This window comes from Carettochelys insculpta, chromosome 3 (genome assembly GCF_033958435.1).
Source record: "Carettochelys insculpta isolate YL-2023 chromosome 3, ASM3395843v1, whole genome shotgun sequence".
Classification (NCBI taxonomy): domain Eukaryota; kingdom Metazoa; phylum Chordata; order Testudines; family Carettochelyidae; genus Carettochelys; species Carettochelys insculpta.
Window position 1 is genome coordinate 194,011,086 of NC_134139.1, and position 27,549 is coordinate 194,038,634.

At 47.5% G+C, this 27,549-nt stretch overlaps 1 protein-coding gene across 2 annotated transcripts in view; it reads left to right on the plus strand.

Moving 5' to 3' along the window:
- Window positions 1-2,540: 2,540 nt before the first annotated feature.
- EVA1A (eva-1 homolog A, regulator of programmed cell death) overlaps window positions 2,541-27,549 on the plus strand; it is a 307,385-nt gene continuing 282,376 nt past the window's right edge. The window contains exon 1 of one of the 2 annotated variants that reach the window (XM_074991351.1): window positions 2,541-2,640. In XM_074991351.1, coding sequence (XP_074847452.1) covers window positions 2,541-2,640 — 100 coding nt within the window. The remainder of the gene's footprint in view (window positions 2,641-27,549) is intronic. The other variant, XM_074991353.1, reaches the window with a different exon arrangement.

Consider the following 27,549-nt stretch of genomic DNA (forward strand, 5'->3'; position numbering starts at 1 on the left):
CTTTGGGGTAAAGTGTACCATACTTGCTGTCAGCAGAAAGAGGAATATGTCTGGAAAGTTTGGCCTAATTCCAATGGCCGGGCTTGAGATAGAAGCATGAAGCAGATGTGGATTTCGCTGAGCTACATGCTCTGATGCAGCCTTCCTTTTCTTTAGAAGGAGAAAGAAGCAGGGGCTTTTCCAAGTGGGGAGGGGAGATCTGTCAGGGATTTAGGCCCTGAGCCTGAGAACTGGGCTTCACTCTGGTCACTTTACCAGGTAGTGACCCAGGTAAATAAACCTTGACATAATTGCTTGGCCTGCCAACAGTGGGGGACAAAGAGGGCAAATGCCCTGGAGCCTGGCAGCAGTGGTGGCTGGAGCCCTGGGCCCTTTCATTTGCCACCAGAACCCTGGGCAACATTCTCCAGGCAACACTGAGTGCTGCCTGGGGTAGGCCTGGCACACTTCTGGCTGTGCTGAGGCTGCCTGGGGGAAGCTAGCTCTAGCCCTGCTCTTTCTCTCTGAAGCCCTGCCTCTTCTGGGGCTGCAGAGCCACTCCCTCCACCTTGCCCAGGGGCCCACCGAGGCTGTTGGCCCCACTGGTCATTGGTTAGATTTCTTCAGGTGAGTGGGCCCCGATGAAACTAGAGGCTGTGCATTTGCAGGATGAAAGAGGAAGTTGCCTAGTTTTCAGAGATGCTGATCACCCAGTGCTCCAATCACTATGTGCTGGAGGGGACTCAGGAAGGCCCTTGTTAACAAGATGATTTCAGCTTTAATTTAAAGTTAAAAGTATCTTCCTAGCCCTCTTCCTTGGGAAGGTAGCCTTGGAAGTGGAAATTAGCAGCTAGGGCTGAGGAACAAGCAGCTGAGCTCCCACACGCACTTCTGAAGTCAGTAGAGTCTGTGGGGTGTGGGCGTACCTCTGAGCATCATCTCACTGAACAACTCCCCCACCTTGTAATCCTAAGGCTAGTTTTCTGCATTGTGGAATCTGCTGTGTTTGAGAGAAGGAAGAGTTTGGTGAAGAAAAGCTCTATCCCTAAACCCTTGTACTCCACGTGGAGCACAGGTCATCTCCAGTCTCCTCCACTTCACTCTGTCTTGGGACAAAACTTCTAGCTGACCCCAGGAGTACCCCAGTTGTTGTCCTTTAATTTCAGTGGACCTCCTCCATATTGTCCGAGGTCTTCCTCTCTTGCATTTTCCTTGCGGGTTCCATTTGAGAGCTTGATGGGCCATGCTGGATGATGGTTTTCTGGGTGTGGCCTAGCCATGCCCACTTCCTTCTCTTGATTTCAATGTCAAGGGGTTACACCCTCCCTGCCCCAATAAATAAGTAAATAAATGAAACTAAGGGTGGCTGTGCCTGATGCCTGTTAAAACTCTCAGCCTTTTCTAGGGCTGGGCCTAGCAGCCAGTAGGTTGTGCTATCACACGTAGCTGAGGATGAAGTGAAGGCAGCTGCTATTGCTACCCTCTTGCATCTGAACTGTAGCATGAACAAAGGCATGTGTGCCACCTTAAAACTACATTGATAGTTCCAGCACTGAAGGAGGAGGAGGCTGTGGCTGGTGCACTGAATGGCAGTCCTGCTGGGTTTTGCCAGGGGTTAGTAATAATTTGGAACTAATGGATTCTTTTCTAGAGGAGCAGTATTGTGCCCTGGGAATGTTATACCAATTGCTGGCGCAGGCCTTGATCTTGCAATTTACTTGACATGGGTGGACTTCAGTGCCTGTGTGAAACTCCTAGCAATGACCTACAGGCAAAAATATTTGAAAGACACCCTGCCCCCCCGACAACTGTTTTGTAGCATGTTGCTCTTTGGATTGATCTTATTGGGAGCAGCAAACGCTCAGTGCTTCTGAATATCAGGCCACCTTCTTAGATATGTCAGTACAGATTTAAACACTCCCAGCTTTGAAAACTGTGACCGTGTTGTGTGTGTGTGTGTGTGAGAAAGGATTTCAAATTGCCCAGTAAAACCTACTGGGTTTTTCCAGAATCACGCTGGGTGCTTGAATGAAAAATAACCCTCTCAGATACTCATTCTTGTCTAACTCTTTATGCCTGTGCTGGCTTCTTGCTTACTGCTAAGTATCTGCATTAGCAGTGGCTAGTAGTGCTGGGTGTTCTGAGGCAGCCCCTGGCTTGAAGTAGTTTCCATCATTTACAGGGTTTACAGTTTTGCTATATGGCTTTCAGCATCCACACCATAGAAAAATGTTCCAACACCCATAGCAGTGAATTGGAGCAAACTTTGTGCTCGGGTTATCCTAAGCAGTACGAAAAGGGGGCTTTAGGACCCTGAGAATTCCTCCAAGACCCAGGTAGGTCTGTCTCTTTTGTCAGTTTCACTCACTCTGGGATCCATTCACTCACTCACTCCCAGGGAAGTGTGTGCAGTGAGGTGCTTTTGCTTCCTGCTTTGTTGCTGTAATCATTCCCAAGCCAGGGGACTAGTAGTGATCTCTCTGCAATGAGGAGTATCAGGCTGGGTGGAAAAAGAGATTTCTTTTCTCTGGAAGAAAACAAGCAGCTGAGGCTATTTAAGGATGAACTGCCTAGATGCGTCTCCCACTTCTACCTTTCTCTTGGGAGTAATGTGCTTGACAGCTCTCAGCAACTTTGCTAAGACTTCCTCGGACTTTTCAGGTAGGAATGAAGCTCTAATCCTCTGAAGTGTATTGATGAAAAGTGAGTGAGAGTGGGTAATATTCTGCAAGAACAGTGCAAGAAAAGCAGATCCGAACTGGTCTGAGTGCAATTTTAATTCTTTTAAAATATGATGAAATAAATAGATCTTCAATTAAGAGGATTTCAAGTATTTGAAAACCACCCTAGCAACCCCAGCTAAGTTATTTCAGCAGAGATGTGTCTGAACTTCTTTAGGAAACGGGGCAAGGGGAGGGGGAGTGAAGGGAATTTTATAAACTTTCTCAAGTTTTGGTGTTAGATGGAAATATGTATTTGTGAGAAGGTGGAAAAGGATTAGCTTATGGGGTTGCAAAGTTTCTGGATACAAGTTAAAACGTATAGAGCAGAATCAAGATATTATGGTTCATATTCTGACATCTTTGTTCATATTAAATAGTACCTATAATCAGCAAATAGTTCACTGCAGTCAACAGGAATACTAAAAGAGTAAGATGCTATCAGCTGTGAGTAAATGGACTGGTATGTGAACCTATGTTTACTTATACAATGGTCAAAAATTAAAGGTACACACTTCTATAGACATCATTATCAGTTTTACATTTTAACAGCATATATTATGAAACTTTCACAGTAGTTACACATATTGCACTTTAAACATGTAAAATTCTGTATGTTTTATGACCATTATATAGACCTGTAGTGGTCACCTTAAAATTAGATTTCTGCTGCTTTTCCCTGTGGTCGTGTAAATATGTCAAAGAAACTCCAGCCTATAAAACATTGAGAGATCTATTTTTGCAGGAGATTAGGCATTGTCCGGTCACTAGTGTAAGACAGTATTGACTCCAGAATAGCTGATTGAGTTGTGAATGCATTTGTGTGTTTCTTAGAGCTAAGAACTTGGTTACAAAAATAGTGTTTTAAAACTGTTCGGTGGATGAGAGCTGCCTGTTATAGTTTGTTGGTGGAAAAATGTCATTAGTGAGAACTGTGTCATCAAAAGATTTAGACTGAAGTACAGGCTTGCAGTTTCAATACATCACAACATTACAGCTTGGTTCTTGGGAGCCAATGTGTTTTCGTGTTGCAGAAGGATTTCTGCCATAAAGGAGGTGTTTCTTGTAGAGCTGGGGACTAGAATATGGTGGGGTTTAAGTCTTTTACTTAAAGTGTATTGAAGGGGCTGACCTGCCTGGGATTCAGTCTCTTTTGGGGGCAGATCAATTCTGTGGCTACCATTCAAAGCAGATCTGCCTGTGAATGGAAAGAGCGGAGGCACTTCCAATTTATAGTGGTTTGTTCCCTTTAAAGTTTCTTTAAGCACTGAGCTTTCTCTGCATCATTTAAAGCAAGCTGGTGCACAGTGGTTGTGTGCAGGGTGGGCTACTTAGGCACAACTGGTGAAATCGCCCTTTATATTTTAATTCCTGTGCAGAAAGTACCGAGCCCACTAAAACATAGACACTTTACATCCCAGCCAGCCTTACTGGTGAGAGCATAATCCTGTACACTGGGATCTTAAGGCACTAGTATGCATGTCAGTTGGCCCAGTGATACGGGCAGACACGAAATCAATGCTAGCAGGCCAGCTAGAAAAAAAACAACAATTCAATAGCAGATGGGGATGCTGGCTTAGAAGGATGCTATTACTGCTTTAAACGGGAATATAAGAAAGTCAGTGTTAGCAAAATCATGTCGTATGGGTACCAACAAATATAAAACTATCCTGGCTCAGTTCAAAAGGAGGAGAGAGGTCAGTGGTCTAAGCGTTAGCGTTAGACGATTCAAATCCCCCCAAGGAAATGCTGGGCTTTGGCATTTCCATGAAGTCCAATAAATTGGGGAAGTTTTGAGTGTGGTCCACGGCACCTGTTGCATTTGTCCAAAGTTCTCTCTTACCCACTTGCTGTGTTGTAGAGGTTTGGATGCTTCATTTAAATGTTAGAGGGTTTTTTGGTCACTTGTTCTCTCACACGGAAGGCTATGGAACAGAGAACAAGTCTCACTCGAGGCATGGAGTGAGCCTGCCATTTTGTGCATGCTACTGTAACACTACTTTGAGCGTTTTGGTAGCTGTAGAATGAAAAGTGCTAGACAATACTACAATATTCCTTCTAACAATGCCCAGCGCTTATTTTCCCCCTCATCTCTGCCCCCAAGGTCCCCATTTGAATTTTACCAGTTGCAGGGGCAAATGCCCGGAATGGCAATCCGACATGGTCACAGTGTCTTGCCCCATGGGCTTAATGGCTTCTGAAGCTACTGTCTCCATTATCTCCTGCTTGCCGCCCTTACCTGGAGAAAGCACTACCCATTGGTGGCCCCAAACACGACAGGAACATATGTCCCTTCCACAATACTAACCCATGCACGTTCTTTATAACGAAAGGGAAACGGGGCCTCCTTGAGCTGCCCAGGGCCCTAAGCAATTGCAAAGTCGGCTGTGGCCTAGCGCTGGCTTTGCCCTCAACTGTTGAAAACCTGTGTTGGGCACCTTTGTCCTTGCTGGGCAGGGCTGAACTGGACTCACATTTGAGCTCATTCGTGCTCCTTTATGATTTATCCCTGTCGTGCAGAGCACCAGGAAGGCTTGGCAAACTCCCTTACTTTCCCACTGGGGTTTCCTAACCACAGGCTATTTGGGAGCATTTACTCAGATGTGTAGAGCAGTGCCCCTGCTGGGAAAGCAAGCACTCACAAGGGAGTGCTGCTACCAGGAAAAATGGTTACTGAGGGTCCAAATCTGTAGCCCAGTGGTGGGGATCCTCTTTTGGGTGAGAAGAAAAAAAAATCATTGACCTGGACCTCAGTTTAGAATGATACAATCCCAGGGCTGGAAGACACCTCAAGAGGTCTTCACGTCGAGCCACCTGCTTAAAGCAGGATCAGCCCTAACTAAGTCATCCCAGCCAGGACTTTGTCAAGCCAGGACTTAAAAACCTCTAGGGATGGAGATTCCACCACCTCTCTAGGTAATGCATTCCAGTGCTTCGCTACCGGCCTAGTAGTGAGGAGCAAAGTGAGAAGCAAAAAGAATTCACCTTACTACCTCAAGCCACACCCCAGAAACATACTAGAAGATTTTTGGGGCCCTCCTAGACTTTGGAGTGGGGCCAAAAATTAGGGGTTCAGGGCATTGGCAGGAGCTGATGGGGATATGGGGTCGAGGGGGTGTTGGAGTGGGCTGGGGGTGTGGGATCTGGGCAGGAGCGGAGCACAGGGGCAGGGTTGAGTGTGTAGGCCCTTGCCAGGAGAGGGCTTGGAATGGTGGCACATACCTTGCACAGATTGGGCTGGGCTGAGCATGTGACTTTGTGCACCTCAGGTACCACTCGCGGTCACTCACATTGGCTGTGACTTGGCCAATGGGGTGGTGCCTGAAGCGAGCGCTTCCTCCCCTTCTCAGGCAGAGCTGGTGGGCTGGCTCCCACCCCAGCTTTCCTGAATGGGGCACATGAGACTCGGGGCTCACTCTCATGTAGCAGGGAGCCAGTGCCTCTGGCGAGGCTGGAGCACCAGTGACAGCTTTTGCTGCTGTTGTGTTTCTGGGGTGGGGTTGGGGGACTGATCTCTGAGCCTTGTGGGCTGGCTCTCCACTATCTCCTGCTTGCAGCCCTTATGGCCAGATCCAGGCCATAAGTTCCCCACCTCTGCTGTAGTCCCTGCACGGGCAAAGTAAACTGTGTGGTGAGGCCCTGTCCCATTGTTCATGTTGCTCTAGGAAGGAGTCTTGCTGTTCCCCTGGCTTAAGGTGGTTTACACGGGGTTTACAGTTTGGGTCAATGGCTCTCAGCACCCCCAGCTGTAAAAAGTGTTCCAGCACTGGACTGAAACCAAGGACCCCCAATGTGCTTGGAGCTGTACAGTGAGAGAGAGGGAGTTCCTGCCTGAAGAGAAACATGAATGACAATGGGCTGTAGAGGCTGAGAGAAAATGAGCGATTTGCCTTTGTTCATGCAATGGAACGCTCATCTCTTGACTCCCACGGCAGCACCATACTCACTAAACCCCGTGTTGCTGTAGCTTTCCCCAGCACCCACACTGCTCAAGCAGCTTGAATTGTAAAAAGGAACAAACTTAAGTGTTTGTCGCATTGGGGGCCCTTGTAATCTGAGATGTAAAAATAAAAGTTCCTTATCTGTGAAGTATTTGGACTATGTGCAGAGTTGTGAAGGGTTTTTTTTAATTATAGTTCTTTAGACAGCTCTGTGTGTGTGTGTGTGTATGTTTGTGTAACCTGAGACTCTGCCACCACCTCTGTGAATAAGGCATGAGCCGCCACCTTAACCAATCTTAGTGTTTGCACCAGTTGTGTCATTTGTCACACTGTGTTTCTGTTCAATGGATCTAAGGCTGAGAACCCTGTGGTCCTACAGTCACCAAACTCTCCATGCTTTGGCATTTGTACATTGTACCTTTAGTGACGGTCTTGTGTCTTCATCCTCTTTCAGAAAGAAAAGAGCAACAAATATACATCGAGATGGTAACAGCAGCAACTTTTCTTACCTGCATGCTGTACGTAGTCTTTATATGTAATCTGAATATTTCGCACTTCTGGAGCATTTTCTAGCTAAGGGCATCAAAAGGATTTACAAACATTATTGAACCCAGGGGAGCAGAGATCTATTATCCTCCTTTAACTGGTGGGGTAACTGAGGGCAGCACAGAGATTTTGGGGTCCAAAGTCCCATCTGAAGGCTGTAGCAAAGCAAGACTAGAATGCTGATCTCCTGGGTCTCTGCATTAACTGCAAGACCCCCAGGATTAATGCAGGGCCAGGTGAAATCCCTGCTGCATATTTACTTGTTGATTCTTATTATTCTGAAAACTTTTATGGCTTAGATACATAGACTTTCAGGCCAGAAGAGACCATTGTGGCCATCTAGTCTGACATCCTACACGCTGCAGGCCATGGAATCTCACCCATGCTGTAGAGGAAGGCAAAACCCCAGTGGGTCTCTGCCAGTCTGATCTTGGGGAAAAAAATTCCTTCCTGTCCACAAATGTGGTGATCGGTTGTACCCTGAGTCTTCCAGTGAGCTCCATCAGCCAGAACCAGGGAAAGAATTCTCCGTAGTATCTCAGAGCCCTTCCCACCAAGTGTCCTTTCTCCAGCTGCTGGGGTGTTTTCTGCTGACTGTCTCATCATACCATCCCTCCCAGAAACTTATCAAGCTCAGTCTTCCCTCCTTTCGGTGAGTACTGGTGTCAGACCAAAACACGCTCTGCCCCTTGGACATGTATATAAGCTGACTCATTGTACATTTACAGAGCACCTGGAGGCACTGATCTGGAGTGGGGCCCCTGCTAAGTGATGTACAGATTCCTGCTGTGACTTCACCCAGAGATGTAGGCAATGAATGCATGTATTTTAGAAATGTGCATCTGTCTGTCCGTCTGTCTGTGAGTCTGGTTGTTCAAGAACTCCTCCTAAACAGTAAAAGCTAGGACCCCCCCCCCGATATGGTATGTGGCATCCTTGTTACATACAGCAAAGTCAGGCTTTGGTTGTGCCAGGGCAATCAGAGGTGTGTGGAATTGTGATAGTTTCATGTCAAATGGAAAGGGAGGGATGTGAGAGAAGGGATAGTTATACTCACCCATGGCCACAGGGAGGCAGCAAACATGGGGGACAGTTATACTCACAAGTGACCACAAGGGGGCAGCAAATGCCCCAGTGATCACTTGCTGGCTGGCAGCACAGTACCCCACCACCCTGGCCTGCCTTGGCAAGCAGCTACTGTTGGCTCTGCCACCTTGGGCTGACCCCCTGAGGCACCAGTGGCTGTAGTTCTTGGACTCCCTCATCCTGGAAGATGTTGGAGGGTGGGCTGTGTGGCACCCCCCCCCCCCAGACCTAAGCAACGCTGGTTAAGTCTACTCGCGGTGTTATAAATGAAATTCTAGTAGTGTAAGTGGGGTTTGTGAGGAGGAGGGGAACTTATTTAGAGTCAAGTCCAGGGTTCATTCCAGGCCCTGACCATGTACTGAGCTCTGTGGGGGGGAGCTGCTGCAGAGCTGCCCAAGAACGGTGTTTGGCTGGAGAGCCTCGCTGCAGGTGCAGGGCCAAACTGATCTCTTGAGGTGGGGATGACATCATCCCCTTTGGATTTCCTAGTGTGTCTTGCCACCTCTGTGCGTCTGCACTCACCAGAGTGCCTCGTGCTTCCTCTGCACTGCCCCAGTTTTAGTCACCATCACAGCTGCATCGACAGCCCCTGGTGCAGACCAGCAGCAGCTTTGTTTGTGGTGACAGATCTTAGAATCAGGGTATATGGCAGGGTGGAAATCATGCCTCCTTGTTTCATACCCTGCCTGCTGGGTGTTTATACTACTGCAGCTCTGGTGGATGTGTGTGTGTGGGATGGTGGGGACTAGGAAGACCAGGTCATACCATGCAGGCTCCTTGGGACTGCCCTGCACCTCCCTCACTCCTGGTGCTGGACAGGTGTGAATGGGGCCAAATGTGGCCCTTAGAGCTGATTTTAAAATGCAAATGTTGAAAGCTTTGCCAAGAGCTGCTGTCTGTGTTCCCCACCGGTGGGTATGTTACAGGCCCTCCCCTGGGCCAGCTCACTGAGGACAGGAGTACTCACAGCTCTGTCTCCAGAGTGCTGCCGCTCAAACTGTAGCAGGTGATGTTTTTAGCTCTGGAGGTCCTTAGGTGCAATGGCCAACAGCAGAGTTAAACTATGGGGTCAAAGCTGCATTTTTTAATGACATTCTCTGGGGCTAGGAAGTGTCGTTAATTTATGACTCTACAGCACCAAGCACAACCGGATGCTGCTACAATAGACATGTTTGCTAATAATGCCTCGCCTGGGTCCTGCATGCAAGATAACTGCTGTGCAGCTTTCACGACAATCCCTTGAAGACCCTTCCCTACATGTAAACGCTGCCAGAGTGTGTTTTGTTTAAGCAGGACTGGCTTAAATTCTGAACTCCTTTGTCACCTACCTGCTAATTGGCTCATTGTGTTTGTGGAAGCTGATGGGGAGAGGGGTAGCAGTGGCAGGAGAAAAGCCCCCTCTCCCTGCTTGCATTTAATCAGCTCCTATAAAGGCAATTTGTTTGACAAGTCCATTCACCAAATTATCACCAAAATGGACCAGCTAACAGCTTTTGAATGGTGTTTAAGTAGACTAATGTATTAGGTTGGGGATGTGAATGGGCGTTGGGGGAGGTCCATTATCCCAGCATGTTGAAAGCTGTGGGCAGTGGGCGGATGCTGTGTGTTCACACAAGGGAAAGAGAAAGCGATTTGTTCTCACTGGCTCTAACACAGTTGTGCAATGTGGGAAGGAGGGTCTGTATTTCTGGCCTATAGCTGGCAAAGAACCAGGGGCTAAGCTCAGTTAAGCCCCTCACCCTCTCCCCCATCCTTCCATTACCCTAATCTAGGCCTGTATGGAGGCTGACGAACATCTTATCTTAAAACCCAGTTTGGCCCCTTCTATGCTGTTTGGCCAGCTTAGCCTCACTGGGCTTCAGGTATTGTGAGCCTTGTGCGGGCTTAATGGATTTTAACCTTAGAAGAGGCTAATGAGATCATCCCATCTGAACGCCTGTATAGGATTTCACCTGGTGATCTTCTGCATCAGACCCAGATCTCCTATTTGAGCTAAAGCAGAGGGGCCAGGCCCAGGTATGGTCTATGCACTGAATTACTCAAAACCACTTTAACTAAATTATCGTAACCCGCCTCAGCATGAACACTTACGTGGGTCTGAAATCAGGTTAGCTTAAGTCTGACTTCAGGCTGGAAATAAAGACGTACATTTCTGACGGTGAAGGTAGTTAACCATTGCAACAGTTTTCCATAGGTCATGGTGGATTCTCCCTCATGGAGCCCTGCACAGATACAAAAACATGGATCAGTGTCTGATCTGCATCTGCCAGGATCAACCTGGGATCTGACCTGCCAGCAGCTAGCCATCTTCTACCTTGGTCTGCTCCTGAGGGAGGAAGTAGAGATGCGGGGAGTGTGGGGGGATCTTTGAATCTTTCAGGTGTAACCCACAGACCTACTGGGTGTGGTTCATTGCCCTATGAAGGGGACACTAAGCAGAGAATCCTGAACAGCACCCACTCCTTGGAGGTGTGTAGGGAGCCAGCAGACACAGCCTTAGTGTTTTCAAAGTCATCTGCTAACTGTAGTAACAAAAAGTAAATTGAGCCTGTGCGGCTTACTAGTCAGTGCATGTGCCCCTCTTCGGACTGGATCCAAAGAGAATCTGGCTCCAGGACAGAGCTAATCAACTTGATCAGCCTGGTTGTTTAGCTGAAGCCAGAGGGTCTCATGGAAGGCAAGCCCTGGGGCAAGGTGGGAGGGTCATGGAGCTATGTGACCCAGAAGGGGCAGGTCCCAGGGTGGAAGAGACAGGGCTTAGGGCAGTCAGCCCTGAGCACAGCCCAGACTGTGGTGTTCCCCTCGCCCAGCTGCCAAAGTACATGGGGCAGTAGCTAGAGCTCTGGGCCCCTTAGAAATGCTAGGCCCCTGTGCAACTTCCCCACTTCTCCCCGACCCCTGCTGATAGCGGGCCTGGCTCAAGCTGTGGAAACTCATGCTCTTAGCTGTGTTCCTGGTGTCAGCCAAGCTGGGCCATCGCACCAGCCGACTGTCGGCAGCATTCAGTACTGCGGCTGTTCACTACATTACAATGCAGTCTGACCGGCGAAATTGATGAGCTATAATGTGGTGGCAAAGAAGTCTGTGAGGCCTGACTTAGCTTACAGAAACATTTGCGCTGGTCCTGGGATGTAGAGGCAGAAGCACTTGAACCCTGCGCTAGCTCTGCTGTTCAAAAACAGTGTACAAATGTTAATAGTGTGGACAATCCCAGCGGTGATCCTGCCAAGTCATGTTTGAGGCACAGGGAGAAACCTGGACTGTTGCCCTCCGTTAGCCTGTTTTGTGACTAAATGGAAAACTGTAGGCTCCAGAGCTCTGACCACATACACACGCACACTTGAATTTGCTTCTGCAAATCCTGTGTGTGTTTTAGAATATAATATCTGAAGTTGAACTGTAAGTCTCTGCATGCCCAGACCTGAGCTGGGGCTGACATGTCTGTCTCCCCTGCTGCAGTTGATGACATCTTCAACACCTAAAGCAGTATAAAGAATGCAGCTTCTCATGTTACTTTAGGCATGGTGGATGTTGTCAGGTGTAACAGAAGAAACCCTAAGGGTCCAAATTCAGGTGCAGTGATAGAGTTTAAACAGACTGTACACAGGTATTTCCCTGCTGAATTGAATTGGGCTGCTGAAAAACACTGTGATTTAGAAAAGGGAATTTTTTTTAAAGTCTGCTTGGTTATTTTTAACTGCATAGGTAAGAGGGTATCAGGGGAGCCCCAGAATAAAGACTTGTGAAGCAGGTTGAATAAATCTGTATCCAACAAACAAATCTATAAACTAGTCAGAATCCTGTAGAACTTGTTTGAAACAACCAAAGTTCCCCCTGAATTGGCATCCTCTTACAGTAATGCAGTGTGTGCAAGTGAAGTCCGCAAGTGAAATTGACTAGAAAGTGACTGTAAACATAAGTGAAACTGACTAGTCTCTTTTAATTGTCCATATACAATGATAAAACCAAGTATAAATAGTGGAAAGGTCAATTTGTGTTTTATAAATTAATTTTGAATAGTGGGTCCTCTGTTCGAGAGAAAATATGGACCACAGTTTTCAAACTTAATTGTCTAAAGTTAGGCATCTAAATATATATGTAGGCACTTTAAAATGGCCTGGTTTTGAACTCTGAACACCAGATCTCCTAGTAAAATCAGTCCATCTTTATTAATTTAAATGCTTAACCATTGATTTAGGTGCCCAACATTAGGCAACCAAAATTGAAAAATTTGGCCATGATTTCTAACACCATTGTATTTTCCTCCTGCCTAGATAGAGGTGAACTTCTCAAGCTCCATCCATTCCATTCTGTTAGCATGGGTATGCAGAGAGGAAGTGATCCAGTGACAGTGAATCCCATTCGTCAGAGGAAGTTGGATGAGACTTACAATTTTCACAGTATCGGAGGGGTAGCCATGTTAGTCTGGATCTGTAACAGCAACGAAGGGTCCTGTGGCACCTTATAGACTAACAGAAAAGTTTTGAGCATGAGCTTTCGTGAGCATAGACTCACTTCATCAGATGCTCAATTTTCACAGTATTACTCATGTACTCATCATCGCATGGGTAGCAGTCTGAGCACCATTCCACACAGAATGGTGAAGAACTAAATTCTGCAGTGACATACTAGTGCAGTAACTCCATTGACTTTCCTGGAGTTTTGCAAGGTATGAATATAAGCACTGAATTTGAGTCTAGTGTCCTCTTGCTGTAGAAATCCTGTAGAGAAGTAACAATTCTGCCTTATCCTAAGTATTATTAAAGCAAAAGTTGGAGACAAAACAGCACCCCTCCCCCAACCTTTTTTTTGGCTGCAGCTTCTGTCTCAGGAAAGATTGGGTGCTGCGTCTTAGCTCTGATTCGGACATCTGACTGATCTGAGTATGTCTGTCTCAGCACATTGAGTGAGAATGAGCTCATGTTCATAGCAATTAAAGTATGTACTTCTGCTCCTTCAGCGAAAGCTTAACCCTTGGATACCTTAGACTTGAGGCGTGTTTCTTCATGTCAGGGAGAAATGATGATTTGGCAGCTCTGAGTCATTTACACAATAACATTAAAGGCACCTTAAATGTATCTGGTAACCATAAATGCAGTCAATGGATACTACTTTGGCATGGGATGTGGCCCACACAGGCTACAAGTGCTAGCCTTTAATGCTCCATTTGTACTCTAGCTGGCTGCACAGGTCAAGATGGAGTGTTGTAACTTGGCAGCTCCAATCTGTCGCATTCACTGCTGACTGCTAAACTCTAGATAATCCTGATTTAGGAGTAGCCTTACAAGACTGGACGTACACGTGACATGGCAGAAAACGTAGGAGTAGCATTGGTTTTACATTAGCAAAATGTGTGTCCTTCAACGCCTGTTGTGTGCCCTGTGAATGGGAAAGTCATGGCAAGGGGAGAAACCAATCTCTCAAACGCTCTGGCTTCTGAGCCAGGCTGAGGAAAGATCTGAAAATGACTCATCTCATTAGGCTGTGCTGCATCGGGCCTTTTGCTGAGAGCAGACACTGAATCTGGTTAGAAGGGCAATTGCAGCTAATTCCAGCAGAAGGCTTGGGCAGCTGCCTAGTACAGAGGTCATCTCAGCATATGGATGCTGAGTCAGCGGGGCAGAGACTGGGTCCTGTGACTCCTGCATCCTAGGTGTGTGCACTAACCACTAGGTTATTATCCAGCTTGTGTGAGCTTTCTCTGCCTCAAAGACTTTCATTGAGCCACAGTGGAATGGCTTCCACAGGAACGACAGAGTGAAGCCCACACCAGACTATACCATAGCCCAGTCGTTCGGGCATGCACCTGAGAAGTGATAGGATTGGCTCTTTCTCAGGCAGAGGAAGAGCTTGAACTGGGGGATCTCCCACATTCCAGCTGCACGCTCCAGGGAGAGCTGCTCCTCCATTTTTGTATGAACTCTCCTGTGGGGCCCAATGTGATAGACTAGCTCTGAAAACACTGCCTGGATCAGGCCTTGCAGGTGAGTTAGGGAGAGGGACAACTCTCTTGCCTGCTTCCAGCACAACCCTGGCTGGGGCTTAGGCCTCCAGATCGCGAGAGAATCATAGAATCATAGAAGAGTAGGACTGGAAGGGACCGTGAGAGGCCATCGAGTCCAGCCCCCGGCCCCCACAGCAGGACCAAGCACTTTCTAGACCATCCCTGAAAGCCACCTATCTAACCTCTTCTTAAATATCTCCAGTGATGGAGATTCTACCACCTCCCTTGGCAATTTGTTCCAGTGTTTGATCACCCTGACAGTTAGGAACTTTTTCCTAATGTCCAACCTGAACCTCCCCTGCTGCAGTTTAAGTCCATTGCCTCTTGTTCTATCCTTAGAGGCAAGGAAGAACAAGTTCCCTCCCTCTGCCTTATGACACCCTTTTAGATACCTGAAAACTGCTATCATGTCCCCCCTCAATCTTCTCTTTTCCAAACTAAACAAGACCAATTCTTTCAGCCTTTCTTCATAGGTCATGTTCTCTAGACCTTCGATCATTCTCGTTGCTCTCCTTTGGACGCTCTCCAATTTCTCCACATCCTTCCTGAACTGCGGTGCCCAGAACTGGACACAATACTCCAGCTGAGGCCTAACCAGTGCAGAGTAGAGCGGGAGAATGACTTCTCGTGTTTTGTTCACAACACACCTGTTTATGCATCCTAGAATCATGTTTGCTTTTTTTGCAACAGCATCACACTGTTGACTCATATTTAACTTGTGGTCCACTATAACCCCTAGATCCCTTTCTGCTGTACTCATTCCTAGGCAGTCCTTTCCCATTCTATATGTGTGACACTGATTGTTCCTTCCTAAGTGGAGCACTTTGCATTTGTCCTTATTAAACTTCATCCTGTTTACCTCAGCCCATTTCTCCAGTTTATCCAGATCCTTTTGAATTATGACCCTATCCTCCAAAGAAGTTGCAACCCCTCCCAGCTTGGTATCATTTGCAAAAAAGGTAGCAGCATGTCTGTGCAGAGCAGGAATGGGCACCTAGCTACTCTTAGGGCAAATACTGCGTGAGTCTGAGTGCTTGCAGGTTGGGGGGCAGCTGTGCAAGGGCTTTGTAGGGCTCAGGTCTGGGCTGTAGGTGCTTAAAGTGGCTGTTTTAAGTTCTTCTGTGAGTCTAGCTCTGGGTGTCTCTGGTCAGTTACAGCAAAGTACAACAGTGAAAACTATCCCGATGGTAAGAGCTCAAGAACGAAAGCCATTTGCAGTACACAGCCAAGAAGTTTCATTGGCCTTAAGCTCAGAAACTATATATTTTTATTAAAAAAAAATCAAGTGGGTCTGTCCCACGAAAACTCATCACCGAATAAATCATTTTGTTAGTCTGTAAAGTGCTACATTTCTGCTGCTTTGTTGTGTTGGAGTACAGACTAACATGGCTACCTCTCTGCATATATTTTTATTGTTCAGCATCATCTGCTGGCATCATACCTACCTATGAGACTGACTAGTTTCCCTAGACAGCATGCCTGTAACATTAAAATGGGTGCAAAAGAGAGAATGCGATTACCCTGTTTTGTTTTGTCCTCTGTTTCCAGACCGGTATTTTACTTATGTACTGCTGAACTTGAGCAGAGTTGAGGGTGAGCATTAGCTTATAAGACTAGCTCTAGGGCTTAAAGTGTGGCTTTACTCTAAGTAACTCCACAATTACCATTGTGGGCATTTCATCTTTATTGCCCCTCAGTGACACTCTATTTACAAGTCTAATCATCGTGCCTGTACACTCAGCTGGGGGTCCTGAAGGGTTTGTTTGGGTTCATTACTCCTCAGTTGCTACCTATTAAGCACTTTCCAGTATAAGGTCCTTTTTCTTCTTGCTTATAAAGTTTTATATATGAAGTTGCTTATGAAGTTTTCACCAGACTTTAACCATTTAGGCTGAAATTACTTCCTCTGTCTTACATATGACACTCCCATTAATATACCTCAGAATACTAGCCCTTTTTGCAGCTGCATCAGGTTATTGGTTTATGTTCAGTCTGTGATCCATGGTAACCTCCATTTTCTTTGCACAATAACAAAATGGAGAAATGAATTCTATTTCCTTCCAAAGTGAAGGACTTCACACTGAATTTTATCTTGCTGAATTCAGACCATGTCTCTGGTTTGTCAAGATCATTCTGCATTCCAATCCCATCCTCCAGGGTGCTTCCAACCTCTCCAATTTCAGTGTCATCTGCACATTTTAGAAACATGCTGTCCGCTCCATTACCAAAATCCTTATGTAAGTACTGAATAATGCAAGACCCAAGACTGACCCCTGTGGCACACCACTAGATACATCCTCCCAGTTTGATAGTAAATCACTGATAACTGTTCTTTAAGTATGACCTTTCAACCAGCTGTGCACTCACTTTATGGTAATTTCCTCTAGTCCACATTCCTCTTTTCCTAGTTTGTCCCATATGACAGTCTCATAAACAATGTCAAAAGTCTCACTAAAATCAAAATATGTCACATCTACTGCTTCCCTCTGCATCCTCTATGCCAGTGACCCTGTCAAAGAAAGGAAATTAAGTTGGTTTGGTATGATTTGTTCTTGACAAATCAGTGCTGGCTATTCTTTACAACCCTAGTATCCTCCAGGTGCAATATATGTTCACTTATTTTTATAACTTTCTCATTAGCTTAAGATTTGACTCTGAAAGTAAAGAGAGAACCTTAGTAAGAAGATGCCAGTTTTACAGCCCCATGCTCTAGGGATTAATATTCTTGGCAAGATAAGAGTGTACTTTCTTATAGCTAGGGTTTAAAGGTCAAGATACAAATTAGGTGTGAATTTTCTGAATGGCGTGAGTAATTTATATTTATAGAGCTCCTCCATAAATGAGCGATAGGGTTTCTGGAGATATCTTGCTTATATGACTTCACATTTTTCCTGCTACAAATACAGAGTCAAAGGTAACCACCTTAGCTGTATAGTAACAGAGAGATAGCTGTGCTAGTCTATATACTATCAAAACAAAAAGCAGTCCAGTAGCACTTTAAAGACTAACAAAATAGTTTATTAGGTGATGAGCTTTCATGGGACAGACCCACTTTTCAGATCATAGCCATACCAGTCTATCTACACACACACACACACACCAGTCTGGTATGGCTATGATCTGAAGAAGTGGGTCTGTCCCACGAAAGCTCATCACCTAATAAATTATTCTGTTAGTCTTTAAAGTACTACTGAACTGCTTTTTTGTTTTCACCTTAGCTGTTGGTGAATTCACTCAGATGAAATGCTTTGTATTTTAGAAGATTGGTAACCACTGAATTTTCTCTCTCTAGAGTTTATTGTTCACATAATTCTTTGAAACTTGAGATGTTGACCTGATTATTTCTGAAGCATTTCTCTCTTTTCATCACCTTTTGTTTAGATGTCGCTACTGTTGTGAAAGCTTGTTCAGCTTCTTGATTTGTGTGCTCAAACCACATGAAAAATCAAAGTGGCCAGACCTTTAGAAAAGTGTCTATAGAGCAGCCAAGTGGATCCCCAGTTGATGATGATACACACATCTCACGGTGTCTGCATCCCAAGCTGTGCTCACATTTAGTTTATTGTTCAACTAACAGTAAGTTGCCACACTAATTCTTGTTCAGTGAAATAACTTTGCTGGAATGAATGGTGTGGAGGAAATAACAGTTGAAGGCAAGACTGTATTTGCCAAAATGATCTAGGTTTAGGTATGCTCTTAGAGACTCCCGACAGACTAAGTCTCATGTCAGCCATAGATATCTGACAGTGGGACTTTTAAAGAAAGACTTTTTAGATGCTGGCTGCTGTATTGTGTGAAGCAGCCAAAACTATTTCTGTGAAACTCCTGCTGTTCCGTTTCACTATTTTGTCTTCATCCCAGCTCTGGAGTTTCACTTTTTCAAGACGAGCTACAAAATATGGCAAGTGTGTGTGCAAAATAAATCACATTTCAAATGTAGGAAAATATATATTCACCCCAAATGCATCATATGTTAGCGTGGGATTTCATTTCTTTTTGCAATGCCGTGATCCTCGCTGAATGGCAAATAGGGGTGTAAAGAGCTGCTCTGATTCACAAGGAGAATATCTAACACCTCCATCGAAGAGTTCTCCTTGCTGAGGAAGTGGGAATCACTCTCTTTTATTAAAAAAAATTCTACTTCTCTCTTTTTTAAAAATTCTGCTTTTATAATTGGAGAGGGTTAGGTAGGAAGAGGTTCAAGTTTAAACTTGCCCATGTGACAAGCTTGTTTTGCTTATTGTAGGCTGCCTGATAATAGCCTCCTTGGCAAATTAAGCCGTGGCCCTCCTTTTGCAGCAATGGGAACCAGTCTCATTAGAAATAGAGCCAGATTAGTAAAGTCTAATCTACCGGACAGATATGCATTCTGACCCCAGCAGGCCTGAGATGTCTTTTGTTCACATAACCTTCCCATGCATTTTCCCATCATCCGTATGTTAAAAGTGATGGAGCTGATGGGAACTTGTTTCTGCTCAATAGAAGCCTGTTGCTGGGAAGAAGGGAAGATGTGGACAATGTTGTGTCCACAGTTGTGGTTTAAATGTCTCACTTGTTTTACAGTATATCGAGCACGTGCTGATTAAGGGGCTTTCTGGAGCGTGCTGAATTTCTGAGCTCCTTTTATAATGGAGTTGGGGGTGGGATGGGGACAACGTGGTTCCCATTAGGTGGAAGCAGGACTTTCCCTGGCTTCCCAATGTAATCTTCTGCCACTGGTTCGTCAGACAAGCTTCCTGAATCATAAAAACCCCCAATGACACCTGTGCAAGCTCATGAAAGTACCATGGGAAAAGGGGCTGGTGACACCCCCTTTAGGAAGAAAGGGATCAGAGTTGTTCCTCTGCTGCATCTAATAAGGAGTTATGTGTTCTCCCAGGGATGTTTCTAACACTCAGAACACATGGAGGGAGAATCTGCTTCATTTTCTCTTGGCTAAAAACCATTTCTGGTTTTCAGAGAAGGCCAGGACTCAGTTTATCACCACTGCCTCTGACAGTACCCATCTCTAGCTGACCTCTGCAGTGGCTGTCTGTCCCCAGGGGCTGGTAAATCTATGCCTGGCTGGTGCAGGAATGAATTAGTGGATACAGCAATTTATAGTGGCCCGCAGCTGAGGAAAGGAACAGCATCTTGCAGGAAGGTGGGCAGTTGTCTATGGCCTGGCAGATCCTTGTTTCCTTTGGGTTGTTCCAGTTGTTGCAATAATTCATTGCTCTCTTGCGTAGTAGCATGGAGGCCAGGGAGAGATCCATGTGACGTATCTTTGTTTATGTGAGTAGGCCTTAGCAGTGTGGGTGGTCCTTGGGAATCCATGGGAGTGCTCCCATGAAAGACAGGATGCAGGGCTCACATAATTCTATCGGTGGGGAGGGGAACCACAGTAGAGCATCTCTTTAACCTCTGCTCTGGGTAACAGCATTTGCTTCACTTGATGAGGAATGTGAACACTGACGTACTGCAGCATCTTCCCCAGCTGTGCCATAAATGCTACTTTTGATGTCACCGGAAGAGTAGGTGATCATGTGTTTTCAGATTTCTCCAGAAATGCAGAACGTTCTCAGCTACTTTCCCCCTGCCGTGACCGAGCCAGCCTGTCTGGGCCTCTATTTCAAAGAGGGCTGCATGTCACTTGCTGAAGGGGATGCAGGGACCATTTTTTTTTTGGAGAGAGGCTGTGTTGGGATGGCCCATTCCAGTGGTGCTGGTGCAGCCCCCATATGTTCAGTCATCCACCCCAGCACTGCAGGGGTGTGGAGTGACCCAGGGCATGATGCAGAGGTCAGTCATGCTTGGAATAAATGCGACTACCCTCTCTTGGTTGCACTCAGGTCCAATGCCAAGTGCAATCCAGCAGTGAGTACATTACGCCTTTTCAGCTGGAGACATGGTGATAGGTCCCTCTGCTTGCTCTGTGCTTTGTCTTCCATCATGGCTGCTCCCAACAAGGAGGGCTGTCCCCATGAATTACCAGACTGATTCTGACAGCCAGGAACTGTTACAAAAGGCGTGTGAAGGCAGAAAGGCTCATAGATATTTTTCCAGGCTTGGCAGAAAATGGCACTTTTGGCACTTCCCCCACACCTGGTAACAGCCAAGAACCCCCCAAACAATCATCCCCCCAAAACCACCACCATCCCCACACAGCTGAGCAGAGCCAGGACAAAGACACAGTAGCACAGCTGGAAGTTGGAACCCACTCTGACCGCTTTGGGGGTCTCACATGGTGGGTTGGGGGGATGGTCCCCAGAGCTGGATCAGACTTGCTGAGGCCCATGGGCAGAACTGAAGCCCAAGCTCCTCTGCTTGAGATCAAAGCTGAAGCCCAAGTCCCACCACCCTGGGCCAAAGCCTGAGGACTTCAGCCCTGAGCTGTGGGGCTCTGGTTTCAGGTTCCCTTCAGCTTTTGCCTCCCTCCCCAGGGTGGTGGGACTCAGGCTTTGGCCCAGGGACTGAGCCTGGGTTCAGGCTTCAGACCCCAATCCTGAGGTTGTATGTAATGTTCCCTCCAATCTTTTCTATCCCTGTGCAGAATAAATGAGTTAATGTGCACCAAGGCACGTGCAAATGTGCACCACCAATAGAAAGTGAAACCTAGCTGTGGGGGCTCTGGTAGTCAGCTGGGCAGCATTGCAATCTCTCCTGAGCGGCCCCACAAGTGCCGAGCTTATGGGGAACGCTGGCTGCGTAGTAATTTTTGTTGTCAGACGGAGTTGTGATCAGAGGCTGAGATCCCCAGCAGCGGAAGCGAGGCTTGCGGGAGAAAGGACAGTTCAGTCTCTTCACCCATTCAGTCCTTGATTTCTAAACTGAAACGCCCCAGAGGGTTCATGATCCACAATTGGTGAGTAAATGAACAAACTGGAATGGGAGGACCAGGCATCAGAAGGAACAGATGTCGATTGTATAACAGGTATGCTTTGTGGTCATGGCATTCATGCAGACAATGTTGCCTCATTCACAGGCTCGCGTCCATGCACGTGTGGGACAGTCTTGCCTCAAAGAACTTACAGTTTTAGAGACAGTGGAGTGTGTGTGTGTGTGTCAGAGAGACAAACACCCTGGGTTACAAAAATAATAAAAGCTAAGTTGCTTTACATGGGAACACTTTTGTGGGGAGCATGCAGCAACGTGTGTATTGCTATTCCATCATGGACAACTTCTGCAAGAGACTGGGTCAATTTCTAACAGCAAAATTATCGTTAGCTCTGCAAAATTACCAGGCTCCTAAATGCACACACACTGCCACTAGATACACTGGAGGAACAGCTCAGACCCTTGGCAAATGATCATTATACCTGCTCATGCTTGTGAGTAAGTATGAAAAGTAGTTTCTGGAAGGGGTCGCTTCCTTGAAGCTTCTCTTCTGTGACAGCACAAGTCAGCCTGGGAAAAGCAACTTTTAGAGGTTTCACCTCCCTCTTCAAAGCTCTCACCCATCCGCTTCCCATTACTTTCCTTGCTGAAGTCCTGTTGCAATGACTTGCTAAGCTGTAACGTCTGCAGAAACCAGTGACCAATGCAGCCAGTGAGGGTGGAGCAGGCACAGTGCCAGCAATTCCAGAACCCTGGGCAGAGCTGTCCATGGGCCCCCATGCATGCACAAGATGTGCCCACAAAGCCAGGGGCTGCCTGACATTGAGACAGTACTGTGCCTGTGCTGGTTGGCGTGTCCAGGGTTCCCATATACACACCCAGTAGAGTTGCCAAGATGTCCAAATGCAGAAACCTGAAGACTCTTGCCCTGGCCCCTGCCTCTTCTTTGAGGCCAAACCCCCATCCCACCTCTTCTCCGTGGTCCCCCTCCACTCATTCACCATGTTGGAACAGGGAATTAAGGTGCAGGAGGGGTGCAGGCTCTGGGAGGGAGTTTAGGTGTGGGTTCTGGGCTGGGGCAGGGAGTTGGGGGGTTGGGGGGTGAGGGGCACAGGCTGTGGGTGGGGGTGGGGGGGAGGGGACACACAGGCGACGGGGGCATGGGGGATGGTGGAGGGGTGACGGAGGGCGTGGGTGCAGGAGTGGCTCACAATGGAGTGGTGGCAGGGCCCAGGTGGCCAACCACAGCCTGGGTGAGGGTGTCCAGGTTGGACGCCTCCCAGTCCCAAGCTTGCCACTCCATGGCAAGACACTCCTGCGCAACGCCTGTCAGCTCCCTCAGGGTGGCCGTGTAGGCCGTGTCCCCTTCCTCCTTCTCCCCGGCCTGGTGGCACCAGCAGAGGGACCAACGGCGGCCCTGTGCTGTCCCCATTTGGGGCCTGGGCTGCTCCCCCTCGCCCTCTGTGGTCGGGCTCCCTGGGCCCGTTGTGGGGCTGATCTGGCTGCTGGCCGCTGGAGCTGTGGAGACGTAAGGGGAGAAGAATGGGCCATTAGTCCCCGGTGAGAGGCCCCCTGAATCCCGCCACCCCATCCTGGCGGTCCTGCAGGGACTGCATCCAGGGTTCCCCATCTGGGTTGCAGGAGCTCTGGCTCTCCCCTGCCCCCCTCGGTCCCTCCGTGGCCTGGCGGCCCATGGTACTGTCCAGGCCGCATGGTACTGAGTGCCACACGTTGGCCCTGTGAGGCTGGGGTGGTGGGGCCATCTGGCCTACCCATGCTGTGGGGCTGATGTCCCCAAGGGTGGGCTGTGGCGACCCTGGGCAGGGTTGCACGCCCCCTCCCCCGGCCCTGCAGCCGCCCATGTGCAAGTTACATACCTGTGGGCACCTCCAGGAGCTTGGGCGAGGTGCGATCCGAGGGGACCAGGCTGGATGGGCCTGAGGGGACTTCGATGATGAGGGCCTCCTTGCTCAAGCCCTCGTCATCACTGCTGGCCGGGATCTATGGTGGGTAGCTGGAGGTCTGGGGTGGTCCTCCCCCTCAGTCCCATCCCCTCCTGCTCCGGCTCCACTGGGGGGGGTCCGCCATGTTGAGGAACACGGCCGGGGGTCCCGCCTCCTTTGGCTCAGGGAGGTGTTCAAGATCTTTAAAGTAGGGGCAGCTGGTGGGCGCTGCCCCTGACCGCCCAGCCGTGTCCCGAGCCCGACAGTAGGCCTGCTGGAGCTCCTTCACTTTGGGCCTCACCTGGTCTGGGGTCCGGGTGGGGTGACCCCGGCCAGTGAGGCCCTTGGTGAGGCTCTCGAACGTGGGTGCATTTCAGTGCTGAACCCCCATCTGCTGCAGGACCTCCTCATCTGCCCAGAGGGCGAGGAGCTCCTGCAGCTCGGCGTCAGTCCAGGAGGGGGCCTGGTGCTTGGGGGGCTGGCTCACCTCCTGGAGGGTGCCCCGGTGTTCTTGGGGGGCCCCTGGAGTGGGCGGGGATCAGGTGTGCTGGCCACGGTGCCAGGGAGGCCGGTAGGAGGGCTGGAGTGTCGCCCTTGCTGGATGGCTGGGCAGCAGCGTGGGCTCCCTGCTGCCTGCCCCCTCTCAGCTTCCTGCCTGAGGGCTTCTGGGAGCCTGCATCCTGAAACGCAGCTGGACGCTGGAGCATAGAGCTCTGCTTGTGCTGGGAGCAGCGCCACCGCTGCCTGCCAGCTGATCACGGCCATGGAGGACCTGCTCTTTCGAAAAAGCGGGTCACAGAGCGTCTACACTTGCTCTCTTTCAAAATCATCTTTCGAAAGAGGGCGCTTTTCCCATCCCGGGAGCGGAGGACCAACTTTGAAAGAATGGGGGAGTTCTTTCGAAGTTAATTTCAAAAGAGCACCGGGTCACTGTAGATGCTCCGCTGCTTCTTTCGAAAGAACTCGGTCTTCCGATCTTGATTTCAAATGTACTTGTTAGTGTAGATGCACCCATGGATAAATTGGAGGATTGGACCAAAAGAAATCTGATGCAGTTCAACAAGGAGAACTGTAGAGTCCTGCATTTGTGATGGAAGAATCCCAAGCACTGTTACAGATTGGTGACCGACTGGCTAAGCAGCAGTACAGTGGAAACGGACCTAGGGGTTATGGTGGATGAAAGGCTGGTTATGAGTAAACAGTGTGCCCTTGTAGCCAAGAAGGCTAACGGCATACTAGGGTGCATTTGGAGGAGCATTTTGAGTAGATCTAGAGAAGTGGTTGTTCCCTCTCCTCAGCACTGGTGAGGCCACATCTGGAATATTGTGTCCAGTTTTGGGCCCCCCAGTATAAAAAAGATGTGGATGTGCTGGATCAGATTCAGTGGAGGGCAACAAAAATGATTAAGGGGGTGGAGCACATGACCTATGAGGATAGGCTGAGGGATTTGTGCTTGTTTAGTTTACAGAAAAGAAGACTGAGCGGTGGTGTAACAGCAGCCTTCAACTTCCTGAAGGGGAGCTCTAAAGAGGAGGGTGAGAAACTGATAGCAGAAACAAGGAGTAATGGTCTGAAGTTACAGAGGGAGAGGTGTAGGTTGGATATTAGGAAAAACTACTTCACCAGAAGGGTGGTGAAGCACTGGAATATGGTGCCTAGAGAGGTGGTGGAGTCTCCATCCCTAGAGGTTTTTAAGTTCTGGCTTGACAAGGTCCTGGCTGGGATGACTTAGTTTGGGTTGATCCTGCCTGAAGCCTGGGGCTGGATTAGATGACCTCCTGAAGTCCTTTCTGGCCCTATGATTCCATGATTCCATTTATTCCTGCTTCCTTCTTGTGTCTGGCTGGGAACTGCCGTCTGGCCACTGCTGTCACAGTCCCAGGCCTCCCTGAAAAGACAACCTAGAGACTGACACAAAACAGGCATGATGAAGCAATTCATCTACAGGAGGTGTCCAGCCAGTATTTCTCTCACTCTTTATCATCATCGCAGAGTCATGCTGGTTCCATCAGACATTCTTCAGCTTAAGAACATCACCTTAGCAAAGAACTGAAGCCCAAGTATATGAGGTGAATCTGAAGTCCATTTAAGTCACAGGACAGACTCCTAATAGACTTTGTGTTGGAAGGAAATCTAGAGGTAAAATAATGCTTAGAACATGATTCCCATTGTTCTTGCTGTTCCCCTGTTTGGGAGCAGACTGCTGTTCATTCATGCTGAAGCAGCCTACTGCTTAGTCTTTCTGGGTGCTAGGGGAGCTAACCAGATGCTGGCTAAGAGGCTACAATTGGGAGGCAAGGGGCTAAGTTCATTAGTTGATGGGAGGAGGCATGAAGCCAGTGGGGTGAATAATGAAATCTCCAAATATATTCTGTAGGCCAGATGGTCTGGCATGGCTAGCCCCTGACACTGGAAACAATGAGGAGAGGGGAGGGAAGGAGTGACTTGGAAGGACAAGGCCTGCACATATCTCCTGTGCTAGGGAGCGGTTCATTGCAGGCAAATGGTGTTCATCCAAGGCTGATGTCCCACATGGAGCTCCCCACAACCTAGTCGAGGATGGAGGCAGTGAGGGAGGGGAAGGCTTGCCGCAAAGGTCAGTGTTTCATTACAAAATGTTTCTGGGCGTAGAGGACAGGTGATCTGATTGTACAGAGGCCAATAACCCCGAGGCCTTGTGCACTTTGAGGAAAGGGTTAGTCACAGACTGTTTATAATGCCATACAGGGACTTATCACTGTTACAGTATCTCCCTTCCTGCAAAGGTGCACCAATAAGCCATGAGAAATTTTGTTTTTTTTAAGCCCCAAAGACATCTCCTTCAGCCTTATCCCTTAGAGATTTTTTCACATTCAAAGCATCATATGAACAGCGATTCCCACAGCAACCTTAGCCAAGCACCACGGGGAGCAGGCAGAGAAGCAAAGTTTTCAAAAGCAACCTCTGATTTTTGGGAGTCTGTTCTTGGCCAATTTATGACATGCTTAAAGGTGAGCAGCTGTCAGTTCCATTCAAAGTCTGTGTGTGTGGGGTAGGGGTCAGCAGTTTCTGGAAAATCTGGGCCAAATGCATTTTGAATTGGGTACATCCAAATTAAGATATTTGATATAGAATCACAGAATAGTAGTATTGGACAGGACCTCAAAAAGATTCTCGAGTTCAGCCCCCTGCATTCATGGCAGGACCAAGCATCGTCTACGTCATCCCTGACAGATGTTTATTTAACCCGCTCTTCTATATCTCCAATGATGGAGATGCCACAGCTTCCACAGGCAATTTATTTCAGTCCTTAACTGCCTTAACAGGAAGTTTTTCCTGATGTCCGGCCTAAACCTCCCATTCTGCAATGTAAGCCCATTGCTTCGTAACCTATCGTCAGAGGTAAAAGAGAACATTTTTTTTCCTCACTCCTCCTTATATAACATTGTTTTAGGTACTTGAAAACTGTTTTGTCCCCTCTCAATCTTCTCTTTTCCAGACTGAGCAAACCCAATGCATTCAGTCTTCCCTCATAGGTCATTTTTTCTAGACCTTCAGTCATTCGTGTTGCTGTTGCTTTCCCCAATTTCACCATATCTTTTCTCAAATGTGGTGTCCAGAACTATTCCAGCTGAGCACAGAATAGAGCAGAAGAACTACTTTTGGTGTCTTGCTTACAACACTTCTATTAATGCATCTCAGAATGATTGATCTTTCTTTTTCCCCCCAACAGTGTCACACTGTTGACTTGTATTTAGCTAGCGGTCCATTATGACCCCCTAAATCTTGTTCTGTAGTACTCCTTCTTTGGCAGTCACTCCCATTTTATATGTGTAAAGATGATTAGTAATTCCTAAGTGTAGTACATTGCATTTGTCCTTTATTGAGTTTCATCCATTTACCTCAGACCGTTTCTCCAGTTTGTCCAGATCATTTTGAATTATAATCCTAAACTCCAAACCACTTGCAACCTCTTTCAGCTTGGTATCATCTGCAAACTTTATAAGCATACTCTCTATGTCAGGAACTTAATCATTGGAAATATGGAACAGAACAAGGCCCCAAACTGATCTCTGAAGAACCTCACCTGTTACGCACTTCCACCATGACTGTGAACCATTGATAACTACTCTCGGAGAATGGTTATCCAACCAGTTATGCACCCCCTTACAGTAGCCCCATTCCAGTTGTATTTCCCTAGTTTATTGATAAGCTCATGTGAAACTGTATCAAATGCTTTAGTAATGTCTATAGATATACCACGTCTACTGCTTCTCCCTTATCCACAAGACTTGTTATCTTATCAAAGAAGGGTGTCAGGTGGGCTTGAAACAATTTGTTCTTTACAAATCCATGCTGTTACTTATCTACTTATTATCTTACAGCTGTTTATATTTATAAGCCAGAATATTTGAGAACAGTTAAGTGACTTGGCCAAAGCTACATGGCAGGAATTGGTACGGAGCTGGGATTCTGAGATGCTAGCTATTGTTCCTGTCCGTGGACCATTCCTAACATCCATGCTTGACATAAGG